Here is a 23089-nt window from a genome sequence, read left to right as displayed (position 1 = left end):
GGCACAGTTCTGGAGGATGATGAGGTGGAGGATGAGGAGGAGGAACTATGTACACAGCAGGGTGGCACCCAGACCAGCTCATGGCCATCACTCGTGCGTGGATGGGGGAATAGAGAGGACACAGATGATACACCTCACACAGAGGACAGCTTTTCGTTGCCTCTGGGCAGCCTGGCACACATGAGCGATTATAATGCTGCAGTGTCTCCGCAACGACTGCCGAGTTGCCCACATTCTAACTTGTGCTGTTTACTGGGTGGCCACGCTGCTGGACCCCCGTTACAAGGACAACGTACCATCCTTAATTCCCTCACTGGAGCGTGATCGTAAGATGCGCGAGTACAAGCGCATGCTGGTAGACGCGGTGCTGGTGGCATTCCCACCTGACAGCGGGGGGCACAGTGGAAGCACAAGGCAAAGGCAGAGGAGCAGGAAGAGGTCGCCAACGCAGCTGGGGCACCGCCAGCACCTCAGAAGGCAGGGTTAAAATGGCCGAAATGTGGAAAAACTTTGTCAGCATGCCACAACAACCAGCACCATCAGCTGATATGGAATGTCTTAGCAGGAGGCAGCATTTCAGCAACATGGTGGAGTGCACATGCCTACAGGTAATGAATGACGGATCTGCCCCCTTCAACTCCTGGGTCTCCAAATTGGGCACATGGCCTGAGCTTGCCCTTTACGCCTTGGAGGTGCTGACCTGCACTGCAACCAGTGTATTGTCTGAACGTGTGTTTAGCACGACTGGAGGGGTTATCACAGATTATATTTCCCAATGTTTTTGGGTGTACCCTAATTTTAAAAAATAAAAATACATTTAAAACAAAAAGCAGTGTGTAGGCTACCTCCTCCTCCTCCACTGCCGCTTTCACCTACACCGACACATCCACTGCCTCCTCAACCTCCTACTCCATATGGACCTCGTCCTCCTAGATCAAGATTATATATTTTTTTTTATGTATTTTATGTTATTTAAAGTCATTTTCCTATCCACATTTGTTTCCAGAGCACTTGCCATGCTCTTAACCACATTTGTATGGCATTTGCAGACCTCTAGCCCTTTCCATGACTTTTTTAGAGCCATTTTAGTGCTCCAAAGTTCAGGTCCACATTGACTTCAATGGGGTTCGGGTTCAGGGTCAAGTTCGGGTCCCGAACTTTTTTGTGAAGTTCGGCCAAACCCGTCTAACCTGAACATCCAGGTGTCCGCTCAACTCTAGTCACAAGAAAACACTCTCAGAAATGCTTGGATAAGTAAAAGAGTTCCAAAGATATTACCACGTAAAGTGACACATGTCAAATTTTAAAAAAACATCCTGGTCCTTAATGTGAAATATGGCAGGTTCCTGAAAGGGTTACGAATATGTAGACACACTTGGATAATGCTATCATACATCTGTTGGGAAGGGGGGGGATCAGGAGGAATATTTGTAGCCAACACAAATTTGTCCGACATCTTAGAATTAATTCAAATAAAGCCTCTTGCACATGAACGTATTTTCATTCCGTTTTCGTTCAGTTTTTTTTGCAGACCGTATACGGAACCATTCATTTCAATGGGTCCGCAAAAAAAAAACGGAAGGTACTCCGTGTGCATTCCGTTTCCATTCCGCAAAAAAATAGAACATATCCTATTATTGTCCGCAATAAGGACAAGCATAGTACTGTTCTATTAGGGGCCAGCTGTTCCGTTAAATACATACGGTCGTGTGTAAGAGGCCTAAAGCAGATTTTTTGCAGAAACTTCAGTGAATTTACCAATAATCTAAATGGGCCATGCACGTGCTCCACAAATAACTCTATTGAGATAAATTGAACAGTTATTCAGTCAAGGTGTTCAAAATGTCTGCAATAAACCTGGCATGTGTGAATCCAGTTTTATAAGAAATGTTATTTCGATTATTTAAGGTCCAGAAAAGGGTTAAGGACACGTACCCACTTGGATAATGCAAGTATACATGTGTTTGGGGGGGAGGGGGGGTTAGGAGATCATGAGGAATATTTTTAGCTAACAAGGTGTTCAAAATGTCTGCAATAAACCTGGCATGCGTGAATCCAATGCGTGACGTGAACGCATAGCACCAGCACTGAATCCTGACCCATTCATTTCAATTAATCAGTTCTGCATTGCGCGAAAAACGCAGCATGTTCTATATTCTGCGTTTTTCATGCAGCCCTGGCCCCACATAAGAGAATGGGGCTTCAGTGAAAAACGCATTGCATCTGGAAGCAAGTGCGGATACAATGCGTTTTTCACTGATGGTTGCTAAGAGATGTTGTTTGTAAACCTTTCAGTTTTTATCACGCGCGTGAAAAACGCATCAAAACGCATTGCACCCGCGTGGAAAAAACTAAACGCAATCGCAGACAAAACTGACTGAACTTGCTTGCAGAATGGTGGGAGTTTCACTGAACGCACCCTCAACGCATCCCGAGCCAATACGTAATGGTCAGAAGAGGCCTTATAAGGCCCCTTTCACACGGGCGAGAATTCCATGCGGGTGTAATGCGTGAGGTGAACGCATTGCACCCGCACTGAATCCAGACCCATTCACTTCAATGGGGATGTTCAGATGAGCGGTGCTTTTCACGCATCACTTGTGCGTTGCGTGAAAATCGCAGCATGTTCTTGTCACAGTCTATGGTGTGTGCTGTGACACTGTTGCCACACTTGCTGTTGCCGGTGGCAACGTGTTGCTGTTTTGGCATGTTGTGGCAGTGTCACGGGTTTTGCTGTGTGCCTGCCACAGCAGAGATGGTAAGACAGCACCAAACATCTACCCGGACCTCCATGCAAACACCTGATGCACGGAAGCTCCAGGCAGTGCTTATGGTTCACCCCTCCGGGAAACAGCCCCCTTCAGGAGGTAACACACACAAAAGGGGAAAACATCAAACGTCCATGCAGGCCAGTACACACCTACATGAAACAAACATCCAGACATATCACAAACCTCCAACTCAAACTCACACACTCTTTTGGAGTGTACCCTAATAAAAAAAAAAAAAAAAAAAGTTAAAACCAAAAACCAGTGTTGGCTACCTTGTCCTCCTCCACCGCTGCTTCCACCTTCACCGCTACGCCCACCGCCTGCTCAAACTCCTAGTACATATGGACCTCCACCTCATAAATCAAGTTTTTTTTTTTTTTTGTACGTATTTTATTTTATGTCATTTCACTAATTTGTTTGTTAAATTTTCAGGTGAAATTCAGCAATTTTTGGGTGTGATATACCACTGCTCTACCTAGTAGACAGGTAAAACAAAAATCACTAATTTGTCTGTTACATTTTAGGGGGAAATTCACCAATTTTTGGGTGTGATATACCACTACTCTACCTAGTAGACAGGTTTAAAAATTCACTAATTTGTCTGTTACATTTTCGGTGAACCATAAGCCTGTCACGCATGCTGTTGCCTTTGCTTGTGTGTGCAATTTCCCTTTTGTTTTTTTCCCTTCCCTATCTGGTGTGCGTGGGGTTAATTCACTGGCTGGAGCAAAGTGGTGAGTTGGGTGTGGTCTCATGTCTCTTTATATACTTTGGCTTGGAGACTGTGATCAGTTTGGTTTGTCTGCCTTGCATGTGAGATGTTTGTGCTGTGTGTGGATGAGATCTGAGGGCCATCCAAGTTTGACATTGATGTTCATTGCAATGTCAAACTGTGTGTTTCCTCCTGGTGTGGGTTTGAGTTGGAGGTTTGTTTCATGTAGGTGTGTACTGGCCTGCATGGACGCTTGATGTTTTCCCCTTTTGTGTGTGTTACCTCTGGAAGGGGGCTGTTTCCCGGAGGGGTGAATCATAAGCCTGTATGCAGCACTGCCTGGAGCTTCCGTGCATCAGGTGTTTGCATGGAGGTCCGGGTAGGTGTTTGGTGCTGTCTTTCCATCTCTGCTGTGGCAGGTAAGTGTTGGTTGTTGCTAGTGTTCTGTTTTTACCTGCCGTGCAGTTGCTGCATTCTGTCTTTCTCCTGGTCAGCTACTGGGCCTCTGGAGACGCCTTTCCTCCGTGGTGATGGATGAACAGGAGGTCTCTGCCCTGTCACGATGTTGAGGGTAATGCAGGGATTCCTAGACTTCTAGGTTCGTGGGTATGAGCCCCCTTACCATTGAAGGTGACTCATACAGCCCGGAGACTAGGGCTATTTGAGGGAAGCTTTAGGAGGTGACCAGCTCCCTTTTCCCTGCCTATGGCTTAGTAATTGGTGACATTGTATGGTGGGGGGTTTTCCCCACTCGCCACCGTGACAGTTTTATATTCTGTGTTTTTCACGCAACGCAGGCCCCATAGAAATAAGGGAAAATAATGGCATTCGTAATACAGAATGCTTACTAAAATGTGGCTTGAGGGGTTAAAAAAATAAAAAAATAAAAATAACTTGCCTCATCCTGTTGTTCGCGCAGCCGGCATCATCTTTTTCTTCTTTCAAGACCTGCAAAAAGACCTTTTGACGTAATCGAGCTGACGTCACCGCGCTCGATTCCGTCAAAGGTCTTTTTGCAGGATGATGATGATGATGATTGTGCGAACAACAGGATTTCTATCTTCATTCAGCAGGACCTGCGCTGACGTCACCGCGCTCACCACGTGGTGAGCGCGATTATGTCATCAATAGTCCTTTTGCAGGTCCTGAAACAAGATGATGCCGGCTGCGCGAACAGGATGAGGGGAGTTAATTTAAAAAAAAAATATGCTATTATTGCTATTATTTTCCCTTATACAACATGTTATAAGGGAAAATAATAAAGGAAAATAATAAAATATACAGAACACCTAACCCTAACTTCAGTGAAGTTTGGGTACCACAGTCAGTTTATCACGCGCATACAAAACGCATTGCACCCGTGCGATTAAAAACTGAACATCAGAACACAATCGCAGTCAAAACGGACTTAAATTGCGTAAGCACTTACGATTTTCCCTGATCGCAGATGCAACGCATCCGGACACGCTCGTCTGCAAGGGGCCTAAGAAATGTTGTTTAGATTAATTTATAAGGCACTGTAGCCTTACCTTAGCCATATAGAGGTCTCCTCCTCCAATGCCACAGCCCACATCAATGACTCGCTGACCAGGAACAAGGTTTAGCATGGCAATAAACTCCTGCAAGTGAAACACAGTTTTTTGCAGAAAAATGAATATTTATTTTTCTTAGGGACACTATTTTATGCTCTGGCATTCTTTATTATGTTAAACAAAAATAAAACCGATGTGTTGCCCACTCACGTCAGATCCTGCCACCCCTCCTCAGTTCACATGGTGCTCAAAAGGAAACCAGACACACCGGTGTCAGCTGTGTTCCATCAGCAAAAGGTTAAATCCTGGAATAATCCCTTAGCATGCATTTAACACTTCATCCCTCCTTATAGCATACATACTCATTAGGGATGAGTGAATAGACTTTGGATGAAACATCTGATGTCGAATCGCATAAAAATTTGTTTCAATACTGTTTGGAGTGAGCGCTCTGTACAGTATTAGAATGTATTGGCTCCAATGTGCTGGTTATTACTCTGCGACGTCTTGTGAGACTTTGCATAATAACTTCAGAAACTGATTTATACCAGTAGTGATGGGCAGTTCGCAGTGTTCGCCAGTGAACACATGCGATCTGCCATCTTAACTGACAAGTCCGGCGAGGCACAGGTAAGTCCTTACCTGTGAGTGAGCCGGTCTGAAATGAAATGCGGTCTCTAGGAGCAGGCAGTTCCGAGAACTGCCCCCGGAGGCTGTTCTCGGAACTGCCTGCTCCTGGAGACTGCATTTCATTTCAGACTGCCTCGCGCACAGGTAAGGACTTACCTGTGCCTCGCCAGACTTGTCAGTTAAGATGGCAGATTGCATGTGTTCGCTGGCGAACACTGTATACCAGGCATGCTCAACCTGCGGCCCTCCAGCTGTTGCAAAACCACAACTCCCATCATGCCCGAATAGACTCCAGCTATCTGCCTACAGCAGGGCATTGTGGGAGTTGTAGTTTTGCAACAGCTGGAGGGCCATAGGTTGAGCATGCCTGGATTTATACTGTAAGAAAAAACATTTCCCGAAATTGGGTTCGTTCCAAGGTACCACTTGGAACCGAACCAGAGTTTGGTAAATATTTTTTTACAGTATAAATCAATTTCTGAGGTTATTATACAAAGTCTCGCAAGACGTCGCAAAGTAATAACTTCAGCTCATCGGAGCCAATACATTCTAATACTGTATGGAGCGCTCACTCCGTACCGTATTGAAATTAAGCTTTTATGCGAATCGACTTCGGATGTTTCATCCGTAGTCTATTCGCTCATCCCTAATACTCATGTCTGAATACACCTTTTATAGCATGCTTGCCCATAGGGTCCCCTCCCCCAAAGGGGGGAGTCAGCAATCTCAGGTGAATAAAATATAAGTAGCAAAGCCCCTCACAAATGGATAGAAGTTGTTATATATGCAAAGTTGGTCAGGATAACAAATCAACGGACAAAACCCATAGAAACCAGGGATTTATGAAATTTCATGCATGGGGCAATGTTTCATATCATGGTCAAGATGGGTACATGAGGTCCATATATACACATATACAATCTAATCAGGAAAGCAAATCTACAGAAAAAAATCCTTTCTGGGATTTGCATCCCATTCCTTGGTTGAACGTGATGAACTTGGGGTTCACATTACGTTTTATGCCTCCATTTCAGGTATACATTAGAAAAAAGGATACAAAAACGCAGCACACAACATTCTTGTATCCTGCAGAGTCCAGTAAAAAATTTTTTTTTTTTTTTTACAATAGAACTGTATGGTGAACAGATTCCACTGTGAGGCATCTGTTTAAGGGCTTATGCCCACGAACGCAAGGGCACAGTGCCCATGCTGCGGCCCGCATACAGCAGGTCTACAATACACGGGCACCGGCTGTGTGCATTCCGCATCACGGACCCATTCACTTGAATGGGTAAACAATCCAGGAGATGCAGAACGAAGGCATGGATCGGAAGCACTACGGAGTGCTTCCGTGGTTTTACTGTACATGTCTTTGCACCGCACCGCAAAGAAGTAGTGCATGCATTACTTTTTTGCGGTGCAGACCATCTGATGCGGACCCCATTCAAGTGAATGGGCCCGCGATCCGCATTCGGCTGCCCCATGGCAAATTGCGGTCTGCAGCACGGGCACAGAGCCCTTACATGTGTTTTTGTATACGTTAAACGAAAGGGAAAAACGTGATGTGAACCCAGCCTTACAGTACGTCTTTTTTCAACCGTATTAAAGGGGTTCTCCAGGCTTAACCTTTTTTGGGGGTATTAAAGGCTAACCTGTGGAGGAAAGATTATTGGTCCCATACTTAACTTCCAGAGTGCAGCCATTCTTGATCTGCCTCCCAGTCACGTGGTCCTTCCAGATAGCTTTTCTTTGCTTCCGGCTGAAGTCCGTCTTCCTTGCCTTCTCTTCCTTTCTTGAGCAGGAGACGGATCACGAGTGATGTCACTGCCTCCTGCTGAAGAAGGCGCCGGGCGGTCCTCTTAACTCACCACACAAGTGCACTATGCTGAATGTTAGTGCGCATGAGCGGGATTGCCGGCCGCTCTCTGCAGTGTACAGGCTTCTTTGTGAAGCCTGAACTGACTCCTGCACAGCGCGATGTAAGCGCTGTGCAGGAGTGACAGCATAGCGATCAGCCACAGTGGCTGATCGCTATGCTGAGGATCTCACTGGGGGCACTGACTAGCACTGGGGCCACTGTGGAACTGCGGATGGCCCTTTGGGGCAATGAGGATGGCACAGTGGATGGCAAACAAGGGGGCACTGTGGACGTCACTGTTATGGGTTCTGAGTATAACTGATAGGGCTCGTGCACAGAACCGTATCTGTTTTGCGGTCTGCAAGTTGCGGATCCACTAAATAAGGTTGTTGTCGGTGTGTGATTTCCCCCCCCCCCCCCTTTTTTTTTTTTTGCAGTACCATTGACTTCTATGGGTTTTAGATCTGTATTATGAGGACCAGAATAGGACATGTTATATTTCGCAGAACTGACATACGGATGTGGAAAGCACAGGAATGTCATCAGTGTGTTTTTTACATCCGTATGTCAGTTCCAGTAAAGACAGAACATGTCCTATTCTCCTTCAAAATGAGGACCTCAAATTCATAGAACTCAATGGGACTGCAAAAAATGTGGATCGCAAAATGGATACGGTCATGTGCATAAGGGTTTAGATAAACAGCTCAGCAGGCAGGATCAAACAAGATAGACTTAGATACACCACTCGGCAGGCTGTGTCATACAAAATGGGACTAGATACACATTTTAGCAGGCAGTATCATAGAAGATGGGATTAGATATACACTTCAGCAGGCAGTATCGCACACAACAAGATGTGTATCAGGCACACGTACAGAATAGGATTAGATAAGGATGTAATTGGATACGCTTGCTAATTCCAGCTGTTTATCACACTCCGGAGTTAGTGAAGGAAGAGTCTGTGCACTGTCAGTGATGCGATTAGATGCACAGCTCAGCAGGCTGTATCACACAGGAGAGGATTAAATACAGATGTGATTGGATACGCTTGTTGATTCAAGCTGTTTTTCACACTCTGGGGATGGTGAGGGAAGAGCCTGCAGACGGTCAGTGATGGGATTAGATACACAGCTCAGCAGGTTGTATCACACAGGATAGGATTAGATACATATGAGGGCAGAGCCTGTAGACAGTAAGTGATGGGATGTACAGTCGTGGCCAAAAGTTGAGAATGACACAAATATTAGTTTTCACAAAGTTTGCTGCTAAACTGCTTTTAGATCTTTGTTTCAGTTGTTTCTGTGATGTAGTGAAATATAATTACACGCACTTCATACGTTTCAAAGGCTTTTATCGACTATTACATGACATTTATGCAAAGAGTCAGTATTTGCAGTGTTGGCCCTTCTTTTTCAGGACCTCTGCAATTCGACTGGGCATGCTCTCAATCAACTTCTGGGCCAATTCCTGACTGATAGCAACCCATTCTTTCATAATCACTTCTTGGAGTTTGTCAGAATTAGTGGGTTTTTGTTTGTCCACCCGCCTCTTGAGGATTGACCACAAGTCAAGATCTGGGGAGTTTCCAGGCCATGGACCCAAAATGTCAACGTTTTGGTCCCTGAGCCACTTAGTTATCACTTTTGCCTTATGGCACGGTGCTCCATCGTGCTGGAAAATGCATTGTTCTTCACCAAACTGTTGTTGGATTGTTGGAAGAAGTTGCTGTTGGAGGGTGTTTTGGTACCATTCTTTATTCATGGCTGTGTTTTTGGGCAAAATTGTGAGTGAGCCCCACTCCCTTGGATGAGAAGCATCCCCACACATGAATGGTCTCAGGATGCTTTACTGTTGGCATGACACAGGACTCATGGTAGCACTCACCTTTTCTTCTCCGGACAAGCCTTTTTTCCAGATGCCCCAAACAATTGGAAAGAGGCTTCATCGGAGAATATGACTTTGCCCCAGTCCTCAGCAGTCCATTCACCATACTTTCTGCAGAAGATCAATCTGTCCCTGATGTTTTTTTTGGAGAGAAGTGGCTTCTTTGCTGCCCTTCTTGACACCAGGCCATCTTCCAAAAGTCTTCGCCTCACACCTGCCTGCTGCCATTCCTGAGCAAGCTCTGCACTGGTGGCACTCCGATCCCGCAGCTGAATCCTCTTTAGGAGACTATCCTGGCGCTTGCTGGACTTTCTTGGTAGCCCTGAAACCTTAACAAGAATTGAACCTCTTTCCTTGAAGTTCTTGATGATCTTATAAATTGTTGATTGAGGTGCAATCTTAGTAGCCACAATAGCCTTGCCTGTGAAGCCATTTTTATGCAACGCAATGATGGCTGCACGCGTTTCTTTGCAGGTCACCATGGTTAACAATGGAAGATCAATGATTTCAAGCATCACCCTCCTTTTAACATGTAAAGTCTGCCATTTTAACCCAATGAGCCTGACATAATAATCTCCAACCTTGTGCTCGTCAACATTCTCACCTGAGTTAACAAGACGATTGCTGAAATGATCTCAGCAGGTCCTTTAATGACAGCAATGAAATGCAGTGGAAAGGTTTTTTTGGGATTAAGTAAATTTTCATGGCAAAGAAGGACTATGCAATTCATCTGATCACTCTTCATAACATTCTGGAGTATATGCAAATTGCTATTCTAAAAACTTAAGCAGCAACTTTTCCAATTGCCAATATTTATGTAATTCTCAGACATGAAAAACTGGTATTGGGGGAATATGTATGCATAGTGAGGGGTGTTAGGAGCACATAAAAATAATTTTGATTTTGGGACAGGACAACCTCTAACTATGTAACCCATTGCAACTATAAACATCTGAAATCTCATGCACAGTGAAATGTTGTATATCATGGCTAATATCTAACAATTCAATATCATTTAACATGAGATTCATACATATACTGTACAGTCTAGTCAGGACAACAAATCAACGGGAAAATAAACATGGCAACCAGAAAAAAAAATTTCAGATGTTGTTTCTGTATGAAATTTCAGGTGTTTTTTATTTCAGAAATTTCTGGTTGCTATGGGTTTTGTCCTTTGATTTGTTATCCTGACTAAACTGTTTGCAGCTATAGCAACTTCCATCCATTCATGATGGGTTTTGCTACTTAAAGGGATTCTGTCACCAGGTTTCACCCCTGTCAGCTAAACATATGCTGATGTTCAGGGCCTCATCAGGATTCCTAATGTGGGCTTCTAAATGTGATCCGTAGCATTATTTTGCTAAAAAACAGGTTTTACTAACCTGTCACTCAAAGAGATAAGGTGCCCAAGGGGATGTCAAGGGATGCAAGGTGCCGGTCGCACCCACCGCCGTTCGTGCCCAGCGCCGCCTTTCCAGACTTCTGCACCGCCTCCTAATCCTCTGTGCCGCCTCTCGCTCTCCCTCCTGCTGTAAGATATCGCGCGTGCGCCCAGGGCTCTTAAAGGCTGGCGCCAGAGTGCAGGTCATACCTGGGTTGAGCGAAGTTCCGGCGCATGCACACTTCGCTTCAAGTAGCCAAATCGAGAAGTCCGCACGGGTGCATCAGGCAGAGCCCTGTGCGCACGTGCGAGATCTTACAGCAGGAGGAGGGGGAATGGAGGGAGAGCGAGAGGCGGCACAGAGGATTAGGAGGTGGTGCAGAAGTCTGGAAAGGCGGCGGTGGGTGCGGCGGGCACCTTGCATCCCTTGACATCCCCTTGGGCACCTTATTTCTTTGAGTGACAGGTTAGTAAAACCTGTGTTTTTAGCAAAATAAGGCTACGGATCACATTTAGAAGCCCACATTAGGAATCCTGATGAGGCCCTGAACATCAGCATATGTTTAGCTGACAGGGGTGAAACCTGGTGACAGAGTCCCTTTAAATTTTATTCACCTGAGCTTGCTGACTTCCTTCGGGGGAGGGGACCCTATGGGCAAACATACTATAAGGCCTCATGCACACGGCCATGTTCCGCGGCCGAGAGCGGTCCGTGGTAACCCGGCCGGGATTTCTGCTGACAGCAGGAGCGCACGGCGTCATTGGTTGCTATGACGCCGTGCGCTTCATGGAGCTGCTGCTGTACAGTAATACTCTCGTATAGTGTATTACTGTACAGCAGAGGCTGCATGAAGCGCATGGCGTCATAGCAACCAATGACGCCGTGCGCTCCTGCTGTCAGCAGGAATCCCGGCCGGGTTACCACGGACTGGTCTCGGCTGCGAAACACGGCCGTGTGCATGAGGCCTTAAGGTGTATTCAGACATGAGTATGTGTGCCATGAGAAAGATGTCTTGTTACATTTGAAATGCGCAGCATTTTAGTCTTTTTTGTATTTGATGGTTTTAAAGCAATATAAATAAAGACAAGAAGTTTTACATGAGTGCCGAGGGATTATTCCGGGATTTAAACTTTTGCAGATGAACTTCTTCCTTATGTACAATTCTTACCTTAGTGGTTTCCAGCCCTCCAGTGCTCACAAAGCCATCTCCAAATATCTTCTCATATCTGAGTATTCCTCTCCGAGAATACTGCTGGTTGTCAAGGAACTGCTGGAATGTCACATAACCCTGGTGCCCGTCAGCATCCCGTGAGACCTTCTGCAACATCCAGCAAACTTGGTTTTGATTCTTCTTTATCTGTGGCACATTCGAGAGATGCAAGAGGTGTAACAGAGGATAAGAGGCAAATATGTTGCTATTCAAAAACAAAAAATAAAAAAAACTCATATGGATACATGGAGGGGTTTATGGAATATGGGGATAAAGTACATGCACCAAAAAATAGAAAAGTGCTGCAAACATCGTAAATCACTTTTTTAGGACTCGTGCACAAAAATATGTATATTTTTTTTTTTTATTTTTTTTTTTTTTGCGGACCGTATACGGAACCATTAATAAAAAAAGTTAGGCCTCCTGCACACGGCCGTTGTTTGGGTCAGCATCATAGCTGCCAAAACTGTCTCGGATGTGGACCAATTCCCTTCAATGGGGCCGCAAAAGATGCGGACAGCACTCTGTGTGCTGTCTGCATCCGTTGCTCCGTTCCGTGGTCCGCCAAATAAATATAACATGTCCTGAATAGGCAGTTATATTAAAGTCTGTCTGTGCCGTTCTGCAAATTGCAGAACGCACACGGATTCCATCTGTGTTTTGCGCATGAGGCCTTACTCTGTGTGCATTCAGTTTCCGTAATTTCGTTCCGCAAAAAAAAATAGAACATGTCCTATTCTTGTCCACATTACAGACAAAGATAGGACTGTTCTATTAGGGGCCAGCTGTTCTGTTCTGGAATGAACATAATCCGTATTTTTTTGTGGACCGCAAAATACATATGGTTATGTGCATGAGCCCTCAACCAGCTACTGTACAATCTGGATTCTAATAAAACTCTACGGACACCACCTTAACTAAAGTCACTAATGATCTCCTAACCTCTAATTCCAATTGACATTACTCTGTGCTCAGCCTTCTAGGCCTGTTCTCTGCCTACGACAGTTGATCACACCCTCCTGTAAAAGGGTTTTTTCAAGAATTCAATACTAGTCCTCATGCACACGATCGTTTTTATTTTTATATTTTTTGCCGACTGTATGCGTAACCATTCATTTCAATGGGTCCGCAAAAAAAACAGAAGTTACTGTGTGCATTCCATTTTTGTATTTCCTTTTACGCAAAAAATAGAAGATGTCCTATTGTCTGTATTACGGACAAGGATAGTACTGTTCTGTTAGAGTCCATCTGTTCCTTTCCGCACCACAAAATACATACGGTCGTGTGCATGAGCCCTTAAAGGGGTTGTTTCATCTTGCTAATCCCCTTTCAATCTATTCCTTCTCCTAATCATTTGATAAATCCTGTTATTGACCGTTTTATACCCCATTTCTACATGCTCGTTTCTAGGGGTTACGGTCACTGCTACTATGTTAGTAGTGGTGGCTGGGCAAGCACTGTTACCTCCGACTCTTCTCCTCCTCTCCGGATGCCGGGTTTCACAGGAGCGAGTGCGCACAGACAATGGCGCATGCGCAGTCACTCCCGACCACCTCTCATGGATGATTATCCAAGTTATAGGGCGTTCGCTACAGCCCTGTAACTGATAAAGAAACCTGATTCTATGCACTTACTACAGGCCAATGGCAGCTGTCTCCAAGCAACCTTATCTGGAGACAGTTGCCTTACCCAACACCCACCTGTGTTATATATATATAGGCTGCACGATATGGGGGATCTGTGGATGACGCGGTTATGTGGGGGATCTGTGGATGACTCTGTTATGTGGGGGATCTGTGCTATGACACATAGGGCTATGAGGGGGGCCAGCATAAGACACACATATAGCATCTTATGCTGGTCCCCCTCATGGCCCTATGTGTCCTAAACTGCGCACATAACTCTCCTATTGATAAAATGGCCAGCCTTTGTACTTTCACTATGAGTGCACTGCAGAGAGCGGCAGCGAGCGAGCCGGCTGGCGTGTGACTGACGTCACTGTCACGCTCCACTTAATTCCGGAAGCAGGAGCATGACTAAGTGACGTCAGTCACGCGCCGGCCGGCTCGCTCGCTGCCGCTCGCTGCAGTGCATTCATCGTGAAAGTAAGTACAGAGGCTGGTCATTTTATAAATAGGGACCCCTTCATATATAATCGTGGCATTTTCGGGTCGGCCGAATTGCCATATTGCATTTGGCGATTATCGCGATTCGATTTATTTTTGATAGAAATAGATATATAGATAGAGAGAGAGATAGATATATATATATATATATATATATATATATATATTACACAATACACTGCTCAAAAAAATAAAGGGAACACAAAAATAACACATCCTAGGTCTGAATTAATTAAATATTTTTCTGAAATACTTTGTTCTTTACATAGTTGAATGTGCTGACAACAAAATCACACAAAAATTAAAAAATTGAAATCAAATTTTTTAACCCATGGAGGTCTGGATTTGGAGTCGCACTCAAAATTAAAGTGGAAAAACACACTACAGGCTGATCCATCTTTGATGTAATGTCCTTTAAAACAAGTCAAAATGAGGCTCAGTAGTGTGTGGCCTCCACGTGCCTGTATGACCTCCCTACAACGCCTGTGCATGCTCCTGATGAGGTGGCGGACGGTCTCCTGAGGGATCTCCTCCCAGACCTGGACTAAAGCATCTGCCAACTCCTGGACAGTCTGTGATGCAACGTGACGTTGGTGGATAGAGCGAGACATGATGTCCCAGGTGTGCTCAATTGGATTCAGGTCTGGGGAACGGGCGGGCCAGTTCATAGCATCAATGCCTTCGTCTTGCAGGAACTGCTGACACACTCCAGCCACATGAGGTCTAGCATTGTCTTGCATTAGGAGGAACCCAGGGCCAACCGAACCAGCATATGGTCTCACAAGGGGTCTGAGGATCTCATCTCGTTACCTAATGGCAGTCAGGCTACCTCTGGCGCGCACATGGAGGGCTGTGCGGCCCTCCAAAGAAATGCCACCCCACACCATTACTGACCCAATGCCAAACCGGTCATGCTGGAGGATGTTGCAGGCAGCAGAACGTTCTTCGCGGCGTCTCCAGACTCTGTCATGTGCTCAGTGTGAACCTGCTTTCATCTGTGAAGAGCACAGGGTGCCAGTGGCGAATTTGCCAATCTTGGTGTTCTCTGGCAAATGCCAAACGTCCTGCACGGTGTTGGGCTGTAAGCACAACCCCCACCTGTGGACGTCGGGCCCTCCTATCACCCTCATGGAGTCTGTTTCTGACCGTTTGAGCAGACACATGCACATTTGTGGCCTGCTGGAGGTCATTTTGCAGGGCTCTGGCAGTGCTCCTCCTGTTCCTCCTTGCACAAAGGCGGTGGTAGCCGTCCTGCTGCTGGGTTGTTGCCCTCCTACGGCCTCCACGTCTCCTGATGTACTGGCCTGTCTCCTGGTAGCGCCTCCATGCTCTGGACACTACGCTGACAGACACAGCAAACCTTCTTGCCACAGCTTGCATTGATGTGCCATCCTGGATAAGCTGCACTACCTGAGCCACTTGTGTGGGTTGTAGACTCCGTCTCATGCTACCACTAGAGTGAAAGCACCGCCAGCATTCAAAAGTGACCAAAACATCAGCCAGGAAGCATAGGAACTGAGAAGTGGTCTGTGGTTACCACCTGCAGAACCACTCCTTTATTGGGGGGGTCTTGCTAATTGCCTATAATTTCCACCTGTTGTCTATCCCATTTGCAAAACAGCATGTGAAATTGATTGTCACTCAGTGTTGCTTCCTAAGTGGACAGTTTGATTTCACAGAAGTGTGATTGATATATATATTATTTATATTTTTTTATTTTCAATGTCTGGACGTTCTTTATGTGCGACCAAATGACTGGACCGATCTTCACCAAATTTGGCACACCGCTACATCAGGTGTCCGTGAAGGTTTTTGATCTCTCTAGGACGTACCGTTCCTGAGATTCCCAAAAAATAACCCACATTAGCCAATACAAGCCTGCAAGTCTTTCTCTTCAAATCCCAACTGCCATAAACACAGTTTTACTCCAGGTTTCCATAACAACCCAGCCAATTTTCTTTACTACTTAAAGGGGCGGTCACTGTGAAGGTCATTGTTAAAGGGGCAGGCACTGTAGAGGTCACTGTTATGGGGGAAACTGCTATCTTTTTACGACACACGGAAACATAAAATTAAATAGATAAAATATATACCCGTGCAAAGCCGGGTACTTCTGCTAGTACAAATATATAAGGAGACAACAGTTGGTATTCACATGATCACAAGCGTGCAGCAGACAAAGTTTATGTAAGTAATCAATATTGTTCCCTAAATTCCTCCAATATATTTTCCTCCAAATTCCTCAAATATTTTTTCCCATAAATTACAAGACCTGACATCTTTCTAAGTAAAATACTGTTCGCAAATTATATACCCTTTTTTTTTTTTTTTTCCTTTAGCAACATTGTACCTTCATGCTGATATAGATAATAAAATATAATCGAGACCAATCTCGCCACATTGCATTGGAGAAGCCTGGTTGCCCGCCTGCTCCCTTTAGACTATGGCCCCATGTTGAAATGCTTGATTTTCCCCAGCAAATACATGAAAGCCGGGTCATTTGGTACTTGCCCTATTTGAACAGTGATACCCCAGATAGCTTACTCCTCGGTTGTCTCCAGGGCAGAGGAGGAAACCAGGATGCATTGTGGGGATGTATTGTGTCTGTGTATCCTGAATTGCTGCTTATCTGTCCTGTGTTAGTCTTCCATCTGGTCCCCCTAGGGGTGTGTCCACCAGATGGGGACCTGCATAAATACGGGTGGGTAGCCCTCAGTAAAGAGATTCTGATTTACTCTCAACACAGAGCTTGGTCTCGTTCTTGGGGGGATTTATTGTATGCTGTTCCAGTTCGACTGCTAGGAGTGTAAACCTTTCATATGGTTTTTCCTATTGGGCTGTATGCAGCATTCGTATGGTTTCCAGTTCGGGAGATTGGTGTCTTTAGTAGCTGCCTTTGCATCCGGAAAGGGAATATCTCTTAAAAGGCTTTTACCCCCTTTTATGCTCGGGGTGCTATTACAATATATTTTTTTTCTATACAGATTTATTTTTATATTTATGATACAGACACAACCCCTCACTGTCACTATATATATATATATATATATATATATATATATATATATATATATATATATATATTTTCCCCGTCGTCTCCATGACAGCACAAACTGAGATTGCCTTCCTCTGATAGGACCGGAAAAAGCACACAGAGGTTAAAAACCCCACCCCCACCCCTCATCGCCAGTGTTTTTTCCTGTCCTGTCAAGGAAGGAATGACAGAGAGGTGCTGGGAGCCCTTCTGGGTTCCCTAGTTTTTTATTTCGATTTTTTTAAAAAAATTTTTACCTTTTTTCTTCGTACCCTGCTACGGCGGGGTGTCACCTGTTAGACCGGAGGTCGGTTCCGTGGTCCGGCTCTCCCTCCTCCAGGCGCGGTCTAGGCCCGGGTCACCCTCACTCATGGTGATCCCGGCGAATTTCCCTCTTCAGCGGCCCAGGCGGGCTTAAAGCAGTGAGGTAGGGCGGCTGGAGCGACGCTGTGACGCGCTTCCCTCCAGTCGCCAGGTGATGACGTCAGACGCCGGGAGGCGTGGCCAGCGTCGTGACGTCACGGAGGCCGCGGCCGGCGCCAAATTCAAAAAGGTAAAGCCGATTCAGCCGCTCTGAGGTCTCCACGGTCACCCTACCTGCTGACAGCAACGCAAGTGGACGGGAGCTGAGAAGATGAGCGCCCCTACCACCACTGGCTCGGGTCCTGAGCCCCCTACCACTCTGGGCGGTGTGAGTAGCCTGCTGGCACCCTTTCATATTTCTTATTTTTCCCTGCAGTGGTTGACCCTTTCCTCCATTGGTGTTGCAGGGAGAAAAGGAGTCTTCCTCCTCCGTTAATCCAGACCCAGGAAGTGCGGCGTCTGTTCTAAGCGCCTTGCTTCCTCAGGGTCCAAGTTACTATGTAAGGACTGCACCTCTACCGTGGTGAAGGCAGAGTCCTCTAGCTTCATGGAGGAGATCAAGACTCTGGTTAGAACGGAGGTCCAATCAGCGTTGGCCGCTAGGGACCCCCTGCCTCCCCTATACCCCAGCCCGGTCAGGGCCGCAGACCACCCTCTTCCAGAGGCCTGGACTACTCCGGGAGTGATCTGGACTCTGCTGACTGTTTTGTCAGATACGGGGACTTCGGCTAGATCTCAGGAATTGGAGGAAAGTAGTGAGTACAGGAGATTCCTCTTTAACCCAGAGGATATAGAAGAATTGATCCGAACCATCAGGGCTACTATTAAGATGGAGGTCCAAGTCAGTCCAGGAGGAGATTTTCGGGGGTTTAGGGGAGAGGCACAAATCGGTGGTCCCGGACAATATCTAGAAGATGATACGGGCAGAATGGGAGAAGCCAGAGAAGGGTTCCTTTATCCCACGGGGCCTCAAAAGGCGATACCCCTTCGACAAAGCAGACTGTGCTGACTGGGAGGCCATTCCCAAGGTGGATGCTCCCGTTGCTAAGGTAGCGAAACGAACGGTCCTTCCGTTTGAGGACGCAGCGCAGCTCAAGGACCCTCTAGATAGGAAAGCCGAGAGTCTGCTCAAGAGAACCTGGGAAGCTACAGCAGCTCTCCTAAAACCGGCGGTAGCAGCGACATGTGTGGCTTGAACAACTAGAGCACCATATAGCGAATAAGGCCCCTCGGGAGGAGATCCTGGATAGTATTCCTCTTCTGAAGAAGGCTACTTTCTTCCTTGCCGATGCCAATGCAGAATCGGTTAGGCTTTCTGCCCGCACGGAGGTTCTGTCCAATACCACCAGACGGGTACTATGGCTTAAAGCCTGGTCGTGCGACACCGTATCGAAAAACAGGCTGATAGCTCTACCCTTTCACGGTCAGTACATGTTCGGTCCCAGACCGCTTTTCAACAGATTCGGGACCGTTGGGGGAATCCCATCCTAGACCTGTTCGCATCAGCGAAGAATCGCAAGGTTCAGAATTTCTTCTCCCTCAATCGAAGAGACCCATGTGTGGCAATAGACGCTTTTACCCAGAGCTGGACGACGGGCCTAGTCTACGCCTTTCCCCCGATACCAGTAATCCCAACAGTGCTCCAAAAGTTTCAGTCCGAAAGGTGCAGACTGATTCTGGTGGTCCCATTCTGGCCCAGGAGAAGCTGGTTCGGGCTCCTCAGGTCCCTCAGCCCGGAAGATCCCATTCGTTTCCGGCCGGAGGAGGGTCTTCTAACCCAGGGTCCCATACCGCACCCTAATACCAACCTCCTCAAGCTGTCCGCTTGGATTCTGAGCAATCCCTCTTGCTAGGGCTAGGACTCTCTGAAAGAGTAGTTAAGACCCTCTTACTCATTAGGAAGTCCAACACCTCCAAAGCGTACCTCAAGGTTTGGAGGAAGTTCGCCTCCTGGGGCGGAGTCAGGTTCAACCAGTCCACCCCTAATATCCTGCTTATCCTGGAATTCCTCCAGGATGGGCTGGATTTGGGTATTGCTCCTAACACATTGCGAGTTCAGGTGTCTGCCTTGGGGGCCCTCTATAATACCAGCCTTTTATGAGGTCCCCTCGGTAGCAAGATTCCTGAAAGCGGCAGATCGACTAAAACCCCGAGTCAGGAATATGGTCGCACCATGGAACCTCCAACACTGTCCTTTTAGGGCTGTCAGATGTTCCGTTTGAGCCTCTGCTCTCCCTATTAAGTGGCTCACTCTAAAAACCATCTTCCTAGTGGCCATATCCTCCGCAAGGAGGGTTTGCGAGCTCCAGGCCCTGTCCATACAAGAACCCTTCCTCAAGGTGCTAGACAAGCTCGTTTTCAAATTAGACCCCTGTTTTCTCCGCAAGGTGGTCTCCTCCTTTCATAGGTCGCAAGATATAGTTATCCCGTCTTTTTTTCCTAACCCTAAAGACGAGCAGGAATCTAGATTCCACAATTTAGATGTTAGGCGTTCAGTTCTTCATTATTTACACGCCCCAGGAGTGGCATATCGACAAGAATTTATTTATCCAGTTTTCAGGTCCAAATAAGGATAAGAAGGCAGCTAAGAGCTCTATATCCCACTGGATTAGATGCACCATTTCTGAGGCCTATAAAGCCTCCGGTAGAGAGGCTCCTCCATCCCTTAGAGCCCACTCAGTTAGATCGGTCTCCACTTCTTGGGCTGAAAGGGCCTCTGCTTCGTTAGAACAGATCTGCAGGGCAGCTACCTGGAAGAGGGCCCACACCTTCACCAAGCATTATAGGGTGGATGTGTTTGCTGACGAGGACTTGGCCTTTGGACGTAAAGTCCTAGGTGCTGTAGTCCCCCATCCTTAAGTTACTTTGTTAGTTCTCAGTTTGTGCTGTCATGGAGACGACTGGGGAAATGAGTATTACACTCACCGGTAATCCGGTTTCCTGGAAGTCTCCATGACAGCACAACTTTGTAACGCCCTTGTTTTTTCTTTGTCAATAGACTATTTGGCTATTTTTATGTTCTACCCCTTGTCTTAGTCCTGTTATAATACACTGGCGATGAGGGGAGGGGGTGGGGTTTTTAACCTCTGTGCTTTGCCTTCCTCTGATAGGACAGGAAAATCTCAGTTTGTGCTGTCATGGAGACTTCCAGGAAACCGGATTACCGGTGAGTGTAAAATTTTATATATATATATATATATATATATATATACCTTAATAAAATGGGAATGGTTGGTGATATTAACTTCCTGTTTGTGGCACATAAGTATATGTGAGGGGGGAAACTTTTCAAGATGGGTGGTGACCATGGCGGCCATTTTGAAGTCAGACATTTTGAATCCAACTTTTGTTTTTTCAATAGGAAGAGGGTCATGTGACACAAACTTATTGGGAATTTCACAAGAAAAACAATGGTGTGCTTGGTTTTAACGTAACTTTATTCTTTCATGAGTTATTTATACGTTTCTGACCACTTATAAAATGTGTTCAATGTGCTGCCTATTGTGTTGGATTGTCAATGCAACCCTCTTCTCCCACTCTTCACACACTGATAGCAACACCGCAGGAGAAATGCTAGCACAGGCTTCCAGTATCCGTAGTTTCAGGTGCTGCACATCTCGTATCTTCACAGCATAGACGATTGCCTTCAGATGATACGAGATGTGCAGCACCTGAAACTACGGATACTGGAAGCCTGTGCTAGCATTTCTCCTGCGGTGTTGCTATCAGTGTGTGAAGAGTGGGAGAAGAGGGTTGCATTGACTATCCAACACAATGGGCAGCACATTGAACACATTTTATAAGTCGTCAAAAACTTGTAAATAACTAATGAAAGAATAAAGTTACGTTAAAACCAAGCACACCATTGTTTTTCTTGTGAAATTCCCAACAAGTTTGTGTCACATGACCCTCTTCCTATTGAAAAAACAAAAGTTGGATTCAAAATGGCCGCCATGGTCATCACCCATCTTGAAAAGTTTCCCCCCTCATATATACTTATGTGCCACTAACAGGAAGTTAATATCACCAACCATTCCCATTTTATTAAGGTGCATCCATATAAATGGCCGTGTGTGTGTGTATATATTTCTCCAGCTTCCAAGATGCAGAAGGTGGAATACATAAAATATATAGAAAACACATAAACAATGCATAAAAGAAGGTAATGGCAGGCAAATATAAGGTTAATATTGCAATATGAGATCATGTCTCTTGTTCAGACCTTCTGGATAACGTGTGGCGAGTAAAAACATCCAATAAGCTTCTCTATTGAGCAGCTTTCTCCTCAGATCGCCACCTCTAGCTGGAATATAGACCCTATATTAGAGAAGCTTATTGGATGTTTTTACTCGCCACGCGTTATCCAGAAGGTCTGAACAAGAGACATGATCTCATATTGCAATATTAACCTGCCATTACCATCTTTTATGCATTGTTTGTGTTTTCTATATATTTCATGTATATCCCCCTTTTTTAATGGTTGACACATGATCTGAGTCAGAGTAATCAGGTCATGTGATTCAATGATTGGGGTGTCAGGTGTGGGCTAGCCTTTTTAACTGAGTTTTGAACACAAGGTTTTTGTCATGATGAAGGACCCTGATTTATTTGTGGTCTGAAATGCGTTACTGTAACCTGTGATGTCTTGTATTGGATTTTAATCGCACAATAAAGATTCCACCTTTCCATCTTGGGAGCTGGATTTTCTTGGCTTTGGATATTGACAGAAAATCAAGTCTGGAGGTTGCCATCTGTGGTCAAGGCAGGTGGACGGTGGGTGAGAGCTGCTCTAGAACCAGCCTGGATTGGCTTTACAGCCACACGAAGTAAAAAAAAAAAAAAGTCAGCGAGCACTAGCTGCCGCTGACACACAAAATTACCAGTTCCTATCTCACAGAGGCCAGGAACCTCGGTGACTCGTACCTTCCGCAATGACGGACCCTTTGCGCCTTCCTACAAAAATATATAAAGTGTCTAAACACCCCTGTTAAAATATCAGGTTTCTGTGATTAAAAAAAGACAAATAATAATTTCAGAACTTTTTTCACCTTTAATGTGACCTATAAACTGTACAGCTCAATTGAAAAAACAAACTGAAATATTTTAGGTGGAGGGAAGAAAACAAAAAACTAAAATAACTGGGGATAGCTGTGTTCAGAATTAAGCAATCACATTCAAAATCATGTTAAATAAAAGTCAGCGTATAAAGGAATTCAAGAGGGGCCTGGATGTATTTCTGGAGCGTAATATTACAGGCTATAGCTACGAGAGGGGTCGTTGATCCAGGGAGTTAGTCTGATTGGAGTCGGGAAGGAATTTTTTTTATCCCCCTGAAGTGGGAAAAATTGGCTTCTACCTTTTTTTTTTTTCCTCCGGATCAACGTGCAGGATAACAGGCCAAAATGGATGGACAAATGTATTTTTTCAGCCTTATGTACTATGTATGTTAGCATACACCTGCCATCATCTAAAGTGCCTCTGATTAACCCCAAATAAAGTTCAGCTGCTCTAGTTGGTCTTTCCTGAAATTATATTAGTCGCATGCCACAGCAAAAGCCATGGTCCGCAGAGAGCTTCCAAAGCA

General features: G+C 45.6%; 1 protein-coding gene across 2 annotated transcripts in view; it reads right to left on the bottom strand.

The window, feature by feature from the left end:
• Positions 1–23089, bottom strand: part of LOC120981206 (phosphomethylethanolamine N-methyltransferase-like) — a 345872-nt gene that overhangs the window by 141305 nt on the left and 181478 nt on the right. For both annotated transcript variants that reach the window (XM_040410746.1, XM_040410747.1), the window contains 2 exons: positions 11941–12129; positions 5013–5102 (listed from right to left, as the gene is read on the bottom strand). In XM_040410746.1, coding sequence (XP_040266680.1) covers positions 5013–5102; positions 11941–12129 — 279 coding nt within the window. The remainder of the gene's footprint in view (positions 1–5012; positions 5103–11940; positions 12130–23089) is intronic.

Source organism: Bufo bufo, chromosome 10 (genome assembly GCF_905171765.1).
Source record: "Bufo bufo chromosome 10, aBufBuf1.1, whole genome shotgun sequence".
Classification (NCBI taxonomy): domain Eukaryota; kingdom Metazoa; phylum Chordata; class Amphibia; order Anura; family Bufonidae; genus Bufo; species Bufo bufo.
The sequence above is the reverse complement of the archived record's forward strand: the minus strand, read 5'-3'. Positions and strand labels throughout refer to the sequence as shown.